General features: G+C 43.1%; 1 protein-coding gene across 4 annotated transcripts in view; it reads right to left on the bottom strand.

The window, feature by feature from the left end:
- The window catches only part of LOC111156914 (Rho GTPase activating protein 26), a 440,327-nt gene extending 428,686 nt beyond the window's left edge, over nucleotides 1-11,641 (bottom strand). For 2 of the 4 annotated variants that reach the window (XM_022518047.1, XM_022518051.1), the window contains exon 1: nucleotides 11,343-11,496. In XM_022518047.1, the coding sequence (XP_022373755.1) occupies nucleotides 11,343-11,496 (154 nt within the window). Of the gene's footprint in view, nucleotides 1-11,342 lie in introns of all 4 variants that reach the window. The other 2 variants (XM_022518050.1, XM_022518049.1) reach the window with 2 other exon arrangements.
- Nucleotides 11,642-12,611: the final 970 nt, after the last annotated feature.

The following is a 12,611-nucleotide window of genomic DNA, read 5'->3' as shown; positions in this document are numbered from 1 at the left end:
ATAGTGAAATACTGAGACAATCTAAATATCTTTCAAGAGAAGAGTAGGTTAATAAGCTATGTTATATCCACAGCAGAACTCTTTGCAGTCATTTAAAAAAAAAAAAAAAATGTACTATGGGACTCCTGGCTGGTTCAGTTGGTAGAGCATGTGAGTCCTGATTTAGGGTCATGAGTTCAAGCCTCATGTTTGGTATGATGCCTACTTCAATTAAAAAAAAAAAAGAAAGAATGTACTATATACAGGTACTGACATGAAGAGCTCTAAACCATAGTATTAACCAGAAAAGCAAAAGAATAATTCATATAGCATAATGCCATTTATGAACAAAACACCAAATATGCACAGAAAAAAATTTGGCAGTTGGTTAAGTCAGGAAAGTGGGTTCTTTACTCTGTATATTTCCATACTCTTTGATGCTCTTAGGAGAATGTATTCATGAACAAACTGTGTACTTTTCTTCATCTTTATACTATAAGCTTAGGTCATTCATCCGTTCATATTGTTAATCCCCCCCGCCAAACTTCACCATCCCCAAGTTATCCTCATTTCAAAAAATAGCACCATCATTCACATAACTGCTCTAGCCAAAACATTTGAATCATTCTTGACCTGACTCTTTTCTCTCATAGCCTAAATCCTATTAAACAGTAAATCCTGTGGGCTCTACTTCAAAATACCACCATCTCCAGTGCTGCCACCCTAGCCCCAGCCCCAGGTGTCACTACCTCTTTCCTCCTCTGTTCCAACAGCTCCTAACTGGTCTCCTTGCCTCCATTCTTGCCCCCACTGTATCTATTCTCCATAGCAGCCTGACGATTTCTCAAAAACACAACCAGGATTATACCACAACCTCTCAAGGCTTCCCATCACACTTAGAATGAAACACCAAGTCCTTTCTGGGACTCACACCATGGCCTGCCTCCTGAACTTACTCCCAGTTCCTTTGCCATCACTGTTCCTCCAAACATACTGGCCTCCCTGCTGGTCTTCAAGACCCCCTGCACATTCCCATCTAATGACTTCTGCACCTGTGACTGCCACCCCAAAAACCATTACTCTAGGGCTTGGAGGACATAGTAAGAGCAGAGCAGGACTCCATATCTGTTAAATGTAAGTCTTCCTTTCACAGCAAAAAAATATATCATTTGAAACACACTGGGTTATCATTTTAAAAATCAAAACTAAGGTCAGTCAGAAATTTAACTTTGTTAACCACTTTGTTATGAGTTCCATACTGGAATCTCTCCCTTGGCTAGCTTTTTAAAATGCAATGGCCTTGACAGGATAACAAAGTCACCTTCATGAGTTCCTTTCCCCAACAGCTCAGCGGTGATTACTGTTCCTCCCTGGCCCATTCTCATTTCATCAATTCATGGGGCTTGTGATCATTACTTAGTATGTGATCATTAACATCAGTATGACCAGAATTAGGAAGTCCAGTCTGGGGCTTCTGCCCAGCGGGATGCTGTCGGCATTACAAAAGCAGAAATCTGAAATTCAGTCTCCTAAGAACCACCATCCTAAGCCCTGGCATCCTATAACTGAGCAGTCAAATGCATCTGAAGTTAAAGCAAATAGAAGCAAAAAAATCCCCCAAATGAGGACAAATAGAGAAACTATACTGAATGCTGTTCACTTAATCATCAAAAGTTTTATGGGACAAAATAAAGGGAAAAATCCCAGACATAAAACACTGTCCAGGGGCCCCTGGGTGGTTCAGTGGGTTTAAAGCCTCTGCCTTCTGCTCAGGTCATGATATCAGGGTCCTGGGATAGAGTCCTGCATCGGGCTCTCTGCTCGGCAGGGAGCCTGCTTCCTCCTCTCTCTCTGCCTGCCTCTCTGCCTACCTGTGATCTCTGTCAAATAAATAAATAAAATCTTTAAAAAAAAAAAAAACACTGTCCAACAAAAAACATCTAAATATACATCTTAGCAAAGAAAATGTACCCGTGGTCAATAAGCACATGAAAATATGCTCACCATCATTAGTGAACAGGGAAATGAACATTTAAACCAAGATTAACCACTTCACAGCCACTAGGATGGCTGCAATAAAAAAGGCAGACAATGACAAGCACTGGTGATAATGTAGAGAAACTGGAACCCTTATACAAAGCTAATGGGAATTTAAAAGGATTTCCGCACTGTGGAAAACAGTTTGGCAGGTTTTTAAAAAAAAAATTAAACCTAAGTTTACCATAGAATCTAGCAATTCTATTCCTACATAAGAAATGAAATAAGAAATGAAAACCAATGTCCACACAAAGACATGTACACAAATCTTCATTACAGCATTATTCATAAGAGCCAAAAAATGAGAACCCAAATGTCCATCAAATGGTGAATGGATAAAGAAAGTATGATTTACAAAATGGAATACTCTTCAACAATAAAAAGGAATAAACCACTGACACATGCTACAGCATGGATTAATCTAAAAACACTCTACTAACTGAAATAAGCCAGATGCACAAGAACACATATAGTATGATTCCATTCGGCCTAAATTTTCACAGAAGAAAAATCTACAGAGACAGGAAAAAGTAGATAAGTGGTTGTCTGAGGCTTAAGGTAAGAATAAAAAGTGCCTTTTTGGGGTGACAGAAATGTTCTAAAACTGGAATGGACTGATAATAGTAAACTAACTACAAATTAATGAATTATACACTTAAAACTGGTCAATTTTCTAATTCAATAAAGCTTTTAAAACAAAAATAATTACCCCAAAACAGGCTGACCTACAACAAACGGCTATTTTAAAAGGAATAACCAGAGGGGTGCCTGGGTGGCAGAGTCAGTTAAGTCTCTGACTCTTGGTTTCTGCTCAGGTCATGATCTCAGGCTTGTGAGATCAAGCCCGTTTTGGGCTCCATGCTCAACGTGGAGTCTGCTTAAGATTCTCTCTCCTTCTCCCTGTCCCTCCTGCTTGTGCTCCCTCGCTCTCTCTAAAATAAATGAATAAATATTTAAAGAAAGAAATCATCATGTTCATGACAGGCACTCATGATAAATCAATAGGTCAATTCCAACTCAGTGATCATTCTGTGGGGGTGAAAAATGAAGAGCAGAAAAAGAGCTTTTTATGATTTAAAGGAGAAAGAATAGTCTTTCTTAATTATAGTTGTTGGTAAGGAAGCCCAACAAATAAGATATTCAACCATAAAAAGGAATGAAATTCTAGCACACACTACAACATGGATGAACCTTGAAGACATTATGCTAAGTGAAATAAACCAGACACCAAAGGACAAATACTGTATCATTCCACTAATATAAGGTACTCAGAGTAGTCAAATTCATAGAAAAAGAAAGTAAAACAGAGGGTACTAGGTATTGGAAGAAGGGGAAAATAAGAGTTATTGTTTAATGGGTATAAAGTTTCAGTTCGGGATAATGAAAAAGTTCTGGAAAGCAATAGCACTGCTGGTTATACAACACTGTGAATTTACTGAACACCCAGGAAGTGCGCACCTACAGAAGATTAAAGTGGTAAATTTTGTGTTATCTGTACTTCATGACAAACAAACAAACAAACAACAACAAAAAAAATACCTCAACAAAAAAGAATCAAACAACCCAATTAAAAAATGGACAAAAGACCTAAACAGATACCTCATCAAAGATGATACAAAGTGGGCAAATAATACACATGAAAAGATGCTCCACATTGCGTTATTAGGGAGCCAAATTTCAAAAACAATGAGACAACCCTACATGTCTGTTATGGCTAAATCCAAAACACTGACAACACCAAATTCTGGTGAGGACACAGAGCAACAGGAGCTCTCCTTACTTCACTACTGGGAAGGCAAAATGGTCCAACATTTTGAAAGACAGTTCAGCAGTTTCTTTCTTTCTTTTTTTTTAAGATTTTATTTAGTTGAGAGATAGCACACACACACAAGAGAAAGAGAGAGAGAGAGAATGAGAGAGTGAGAACGTGAGCATGCATGAGCAGACGTGAGGGGCAGAGGGAGACGAAGAAGCAGCCTCTCCACTGAGCTGGGAGCCCTATGCAGGATTCAATCCCATGACCCTGAGATCATGACCCAAGCTGAAGGCAGATGCTTAAATGTCACCCAGGTGCCCCAGTTTAGCAGTTTCTTACAAAACTGGACACACTCTTACCATATGATCCAGCAGTTGTGTTCCCAGGTATTTCAATGCAAATGAGTTGAAAACCTACAGACAAATGTGTGTATCAGCTTTATTCATAACAGCCCAAATTTGGAAGCAACCAAGATGCCCCTCAATAAATAAATGGATACAGTCATATGGTACATCCAGACAAAGGAATATTTGTCAATGATAAAAGAAATGAGCAATCAAGCCACAAAAAGACACGAAGGAATCTTAAATGCATATTGCTAAATGAAAGAAGCCAATCTGAAAAGGCTAAACACCCTATGATTCCAAGCACAATATATGACATTTTGGAAAAGGCAAAACTAGGGAAACAGTAAAAAGAGCAGTGGTTGCCAAGAATAGGGGCACAGGAATGAGTAAGTGAACAAAGGGGATTTTTAGGGCAGTGGAACTATTCTGTATGATGTTGCAATGGCCAATACATATTAGTAAACATTTATCAAAACATAGAGAATATATAACACAAAGAGTGAACCCTAATGTGAGCCATGGACATCAGTTAATATCACTGTATCACTGCTGTAACAAATGCACCACACTAATGCAAGATGTCAATAATATGAGAAATAGAGGGGCACCTGGGTAGCTCAGCCAGTTAAGCTTCTGCCTTCGGCTCCGGTCATAACCTGGGATGCACTCCTGCTTCGAGCTCCCTGCTCAGTGGCGAGTCTGCTTCTCCCTCTCCCCTGCCCCTGCCCCTGCTCATGCTCTCTCTTGCTCTCTCTCTCAAATATATAAACTCTTAAAAAAAAATAATGGGGAAATAGAGAAGAACAGGTATATAGGGTTATATGGGAACGCACTACACTTTCCATTGAATTGTTCTATAAACCTAAAACTGCCATAAAAATATAGTCTCTTAATTATAAGAGGGACCTTAAACCTTCGTCAATAGGTTGAGAACTATTGATCAGATGCAATTTATTCAACCCAGTAGAGAACAGAATGGATTAACGTGGAAGAACTTTTTTACAGTCAATGTTATATAAAAACTACAAAATTATATTTGGATATAATTTATTGTTGTTTATATCCGTATGAGTAATATTCCAAATGTCAATATTACAAATTACCACCATTTACAAATATTTAGGAAATAACTTCTTTTTTCATTTGCAAGATGCTAAAGCAAAGCAAAGGAACTGGGAAAACCTCTTGGCTACCTAACTCCATATCCATTTGTCCTATTAGGATTTTGTAAGTAATATAATTATTCCTAAACAAAGCAGGTTGGCAATGAACATCTTCTGGGAGGCCATTCGAATGAAGGGCTCATCTTACTAATGCAAAAAGCCTGTGCCAAATCTCAAGAACTACAAAAGTGTGACATGATTTCAAGCATACAACTCTAACAAAAAGTAATAAATTCAAAACAGAAAAAATAATAATAAAGCATGCAACTCCCGATGGTTTGTTTTTTTTTTTAACTCGTTTTAACGAGCAAAGAGTATAAACCATTCATCTTACATCAAATCAGACCAGGGAACAGGTTTCTGGCCTTCCTGTTTGATGCTTTATTACCCAGCTAAAAGAGAATCACTTCCAGTTATAAAATAAATAAGTCATAGGAGGTAATGTACAGCATATTGACTACAGTTAATAATAATGTAGCATATGTTTGAAAGTTGCTGAGAGTGGATCTTAAAAGTTCTCATCATAAGAAAAAAAATTGTAACTGTATGGGACAGATGTTAACTAGGTATTGTGATCATTCACATCTATAAATACAGAATCATGTTGTACCCCTGAAACTAATACAAAGTTATATATCAATAATACCTCAATTTAAAATTTTTTAATTAAAAAAAATTAATGTTATAAAAGTACATTTTAAAAATAATTTTAAAAAAGAATCACTGATAATCACTCAGTGTATATCCAAAGGGAAACTCTACTGTTATATAAAACCAAGAGATGGCCAGACACCCTCATTTGCCATTCTAGTCTATCTTTAATCCTATGACGGAAAGGAACACAAAACTCCAAAGCACAATACAAAATACTAGCTATTCTTTGCCTACCAGGTCTCAAAATCTGAAAAACCAATGGGACAATATTTTTACTTAACCTAGCACCTGCTGCATGCTTCTCCTTTCTAGGGTGTAAATCTATGAAGAATTTGCATCTTCACTACCAATGTAGTTACTGAAGGCAAAGAAGAGACATGTATGTTCAAGAGAAGGCCCTACTGTCTATTGCCAGGTTCAAAACCTGGTTACACAACTTTCTAGCTATTGAACTTAGATAAGTTACTCAACTCTAAGATGCAGAAAAGTAAGAGGATTCATCTCACCGGATGATGATAAGGATGAATGGGACAATGTAGACACTTGGCAAAGTGACATGTACTTGGTAAGTGCCCTAAAAAACTGCCATAAAAATATAGTCTCTTAATTATAAGAGGGACCTTATAAACAAAAAAGGGACCTAATTATAAGTGGGACCTAATAAACAAAGGCACATCATCTCCAAAAATTCTCATAAATACTACAGGTTTAACAACAGAAGTATAAATGCATTTGCTTCATTTTGTATGTCACCCATCAGGATAAGACCCCAAAGTAAGGCATTACGGAGCAGCACATACCCTGCCCAAGTTGACTGAAAGTTCACAGACGAAGGGGCTAGATTCTTAATTTTATCTTGGTATCCTCTGTACCCATCACAGTACCATGAACCAAAACTAATCTACTCCCTGCCCATGGATTTGAAACACAAAGGCATACCTAGGTTTCTCCTAGCCCTGGGACACTGTTCCATCTTTGGGATCTCACCCCTAGTTAAACCCCCTGAAAAAAAGCAGTTTATGGATTCAAAGTTCTACCTGAAATTCCAATGATAAACCATGAGAGACTGTGGACCCTGAAAAACAAACTGAGGATTTTGGAGGGAAGAGGGGTGGGGGTTGGGTGAGCCTAGTGGTGGGTATTAAGGGGGGCATGTATTGCATGGAGCACTGGGTGTGGCACGTAAACAATGAACCTTGGAACACTGAAAAAATAAAATTAAATTAAAAAAAAAATTCTATTACTAAAGTTGGTTACCTCTACCAAGGAGGAAACTAATAAAACTGTACCTGTGATGTTCGAAATAGGCAAATCTATAAAGACTGAAAATACACTAGTGGTTGACAAGGGCTGGCGATAGAGGCAGGGGGAGCTGGAGAAAATGGGGAACGACTGCCAGTGGGAATTAAATTTCCCACTGGGGTGGTGATGAAAATGTTCCGAGTGAACATTTGGGGTGATGAAAATGTTCCGAGACTGCGGGGATTACTGCACAAGTCTATGAATGTACTAAACACCTCTGAATTGGATTCTGTAAGTGAGTGAACTATATGGTAGGGTGAATTATACCTTAAAAGAATTGATATTTTTAAATTTTGAATTTTCACCCCAACCCTCCCACCTTAGACTATGAGAATAAGGGTATCCATTCTATCTCAGAAAACAGATGCCAAATATACAGGAACAAATCCATAAGCCAACTATCAAGATGGAAAGAAAGAGTTCCTGAAATCCCATACTACTCCTCAAAACCAACAGACTGATTCACTTTCACTTCTGTGAAACCACATTTGGTTTGCCACAGGGTCCATGAGACCAGCCATGAAGTCCAAAGCATTCTGCGAGCTTTTTCTGCAAGGCAAGAGAGAGGCAGCCAGCCCTGTCACTGAAGGGGTATGTTAATATACCAAGAAGGTTGAAAATTTAAGTTAGCAAAATGTTATTAGGAACAGGAAGTATGTTGGAAGACTTACTTTTTTTTTTTTTTTTTTAATTTGTGGGACTTTTTTTGGCATAACCACATTATACAAACAGGATTACCAGGATTCTTCCCACCAGTGGTTAACACATACACAACTGTGTAAATTATGAAGAAGGCATAAGCCTAATTCCCTGCACCCAAACCAAAAAATATACCTCTGCTCTTACTAACTTTTGCTCTGAGTCTTGACAACCTTGAATCCTGGAAGATGATTATAGTTACCAGCAGGTGAGCAGTGCTATGCACCAGGATCCAAGCTAAGTGCTTCTTTACAACCAATGATTCGTTTAGTCCTCACAACACAAGATCAGGGTGGCTACTACCATTTTACATAGGAGGAGCTCAGGTTCAGTGATTTGTCGAGTCAACCAGTAAGTGATGGGGTTAAGTTTTGAACTGAAGAAATGTTAAAACTTAACTTCACAAGTCTGAATTTCATTTGAAGCTTCTATCATCTCTACAGAAAAATAGAAAGTCTTGAACATACAAAATCCTCCCGACTGAAACACTGATTCATCAGGGTACAGAATAATCCTGGGCATATGAGCACCCACAGAAAAGACCTGGACAAATCAGGACAGAAAAAAACTAACAAAGAGTTACCAAGGTAGGTCACAAATATTTTACTGTTTCTCTTCTATGTATCCAGAGCAGAGTCTTAGACTCCAGGGAAAAACTTGAAGGGGGTTATTTATCAGATCCTCAAGGGGATTCAAGAGACAACTTGTCAAGAGACCTCAACAACAGTTTTGCTTCAGGGTTAAGTGCAGACTTTGGAATCAGACAACCTGGGTTTAAATACACCTAACTGCTTTGTCACCTTGGGCAGGTAACTGACCTTTCTGATCTTCAGTTTCTTCATGCATAAAATAATAGTAGTAATAACACTGATCCAGCTGAACTTTGGCAATCCCAAGAGGCTAATTTTATTGCCTCAAATTAATACATGAAGGAAACAATATAAAACCATAAAATTTTATAGCTGGCTAAGACTATAAATCATCTAAACCAGGGTTATTTATATAATTACGTATTTATTTTGTGTAATTAGTTTTAAAAACACTGACTTTACATTTTCACTAGTAAGAAAGATGAACAGAAGAAAAAAATAGTACACAAATCCTAAGATAATAATACACACTGTAGCAAGCACCTAATGATAATGGAATGCCTGAAATCTGGGAAAGAGTGATCGATCAACTCCACCCTTTCCACTGAAGAGGTCACACATTACCTATTCAAGTAATAGTTACAAAGAGCATAGTTAATACATACAACTGGATATACAGAGATTAGAACGATAAGTTCCTTACTAGTCTTTCCCCCAAGTTACAGGGCTGCTCCATTCCATTAGACAACTTAAATAACTCTTAAACCCTATCGCCGCATTATTTCCTCCTACCCAAGGAATTCTTACCCCTGGCAAAAAAAAAGACTAGCGACAAATAAATTTCCAGTCACACAAATGCACCCTAAGCATACTCAAGACAGACATACAAGTGCAGTTTCCAAAATCTAGCGGGCTTGATCCAGAGGGTCCTTTCTGGGTAAGCAGGATGGGAAAGGATTAAGAGCTCTGTATCAGCAGGAACTCCAACTCTGGCTCAGACCATGCAGGGGTTCAAAACTAGGCCCCACTGCTGGAGCTGTGTGGCTCTGGACTAGTGACACCACCAAGCCTATGTTCTCATTTGTAAAATGAATAACATGAGATAATTCACTGGCAAGGAGTCAGTCTCTGTAGCCACAGGGGAACAGAATATTCACTGCTCCGTGGTCAGGGCCCAGGGCAGCACCTAGCACACAGCAGACACTCCATATGTTTGCTGAATAAAACAGAAGCCCACTTAAACCCAGCTTGAGATTCAGTCAAAATTCGTGGGCCCAGTCTATGAGGGAGCTCCTAACTTACTCCAAACCCAGGGTGGAGTGTTCCCTGAACCAAGGAAGGTCACAGAGAAAGAAAGAGTTATTCATAGGCTTCAGATCATCAGAGACCCTGCCTCTGAAGAACCTCTTCACACCACAATTTCATGTGTATTTCACCCCAAAAAACTGGCAATTGCTGTCTTGGGGTTCCATTATCTCCCTTTTCATTTTTAGAGGCAACAGGATCAAAAAAATGACATCTCAGGCACTTGATTTCTGGAAGTCTCCTTTCAAGAGGCCTGGGAAGAATTTTCACAGGTAGGACCCCACACAGTCAGGGCAACCTGTCTTAGCTGAAAGGTATGGCCTATTAAGAAATCCATCACACAGACAGGAAAAGTAAAGTCAAAGACAATTCCGCTATCTTCCTTCACGTCATTCCTGATTCTCAAAACTAAAAGATGGACCGAACTATTTTTAAACGGGCAGATTGACAAGGCACCAAAAACGACCTCACAATCCAAAGAGCTCATCCCTAGAACACTCTTGTTTGCCCAGGAGAAACTCTCTGGCTCTGCAAAAGTCAAGAGAAAATCATACACAGAATGCAAATCTCATTTCTTCGCCCCGCTCCGCCCCCTCTCCCCCACCAAAAGGAAATAAGTAAAAATGGTTTTACAAAAGGCTCCAGAATCTTGAAGGATGAGCTTAAAACTTCTGCTTTCTGAGTTAGGCCAGAGGACATTCCCTTAAAACCTTTGAGTTTTCAAGGATAATGGGAGAGGTAGAAAGGAGAGCGAGGGAGCGGGAGAGGGAGAGAGTCAGGATATGTTCGTTCTATTTTTAAACCCTTGCCCACGGTTTAGAGTAAAGGAACACTCTGATGCTGTACTCCCACCGCTGTCACCTTCTGCTAAACACAAGAATCACAACCTGCACACGTACACGGCCCTGGGTCACCGGCTGCCTCTACCGCCCGGAACCGCGAGCTAACCAACCATTCCACCCAGCCCTTCCTTGGCAGCGCCGGTGCCTTTCGGAGAACCCGGCGGCCCCGGGCGGGCTGGCGGACTGAGACCGAAGCAATCCCGAGCCGCCTTCTCCTGAGGGGAGGTAGCGCCCCCTTGGCAGGGCACGTTCTGCTTCCCCGGCTGGGTACCCAGGGGTGAGCGAGTGTTCACCCAAGGGAGCCGGCGTGGTGGACGCGACGGCATTTCCCAACCCGGTGCGGCGCGCCAGGCACAGGCGTCCGGCTCCTGGGACACCTGTGTGCCGCGCACACCTAGCCGCCGCACCCCAGAGCCCCGCTCGCCCTGGGTCACCTCCCGGCCAGCCTAGAACGCCAACGGCCGGGGGGGCCGGTGCCCTTCCTCGTCGACTGCTGCTGGCTCGCCCATCCTACGAACCCTTCACGCCCCAAGGTAAGCATCTACAGCAGGCCCTCAGTGCACCCAGGGCGGAACGGCAGCCGCCGGCGCGCGGACGCCCAGGGCCGAGAGCCGCCCGACCGCCCTGACGCGTCAGGGCCCCATCCCCGCCGGACTCGGGACACTCACTCTTGAGCGCGCTGATGAGTGACTTCCCGTCCTTGATGAGCTCCTTGATGAATTTGTTGGTCTTGTCCAGCTCCGCTTCGTGAGACTTAAGCGTCTCTCGGAAGTGCGGGCTGTCGAGGCAGCAGTCGCTGAATTCAAGCGCTGGGAGCCCCATAGTGCTCGCGTCGCCCAGCCGGGGGGCGCGCCTCCCCCAGTGCCCGGGAGGCCCGCAGCCCCGAGCACGCACGCGGCGGGACCCCGACCGGGACCCCCCACGCCCGCCGGCTCCACAGGTGTGGCGCCGGCTCGCCCTCCGCGCGGTGTCCGCCGGCGCCCACGACTCCCGACCCTCGGAGTGGGGACCCGGCCGAGGGGCGGCTGCTCCGGCGGCGCGCCACGGAGCGGCCGGCGGGCAGGAAACGCAGCGACGGACCCGCAGCGGTGCTGGGAAGCGAGCTAGCAGGCGAGCGAGTGCAGCCGCCGCCTCCCCGCCTCCTTCTCCTGATAGCTCTCCAGCAGCCTCGAGCTCCCTCTCACAGCAGCCTCAGCAGCCCCGCCGGCGTCCGGGCCGCTCGAACCTGCTAGTGGTGACCTAATCCCAGCCGGACCAATCAGCACGCCCGCCTCAGCCCGACCCCCCTGCCTCCCGGGGACTCCCGGCCCTTCCGTGGGGCCTTGATCCAATCAGCGGGGCATGGAGGCGGGGCCTGGGGTAAGGGGCGGGCCCACGCCACCGCCTAGGTCCGCAACACAAGCTCCGCCCCCTCCCGCCCGCACGGTGTTGCAGACCTGGTGCTAAAGGGGAGATCGCTGCGGTGCATGGGCCTTTCCCACTCCGGATCTTGTTGACTTACTGTCGCCCGAATTCGAACCCGAGGTGGTGCTTCTGCAGGTCTGGGGAACAGAGGACCCTAAATATGCCTAGCATGAAAAAACTGGGAATTGGGGTTGCAGTTCCCCTCAGCCCGCGCTGCAACGGCTGGGCAATCAAGCTTTCATTCAAAATGCAGCTGCCTACCCCGGGAGAACCTCGAGCGCACCGAACCACCATGTCAACCCTAAACACACGCTCCTTATTCCAGTCAAGCAGAAAATATTTGCATCTTTGAATTACCGGCTTCTCTTGCCTGCAGTCTTCTCTCCCCCCACAGTCTGTCCCCCTCATGGCCACTCCTGCTCAAAATCCGCCCACGGCTGCCCCCAGCCAAAGGATCTAACATCCTTAGGAGAATTTCAGCCGCCTGTTGTTTTCCTGCTGGGCATCTAGCACAATTTTACATAATTACGTCC

This window comes from Enhydra lutris, unplaced genomic scaffold (genome assembly GCF_002288905.1).
Source record: "Enhydra lutris kenyoni isolate GAN:26980312 unplaced genomic scaffold, ASM228890v2 scaffoldscaffold50, whole genome shotgun sequence".
NCBI lineage: Eukaryota > Metazoa > Chordata > Mammalia > Carnivora > Mustelidae > Enhydra > Enhydra lutris.
This window is presented reverse-complemented; position numbering and strand designations above follow the sequence as displayed.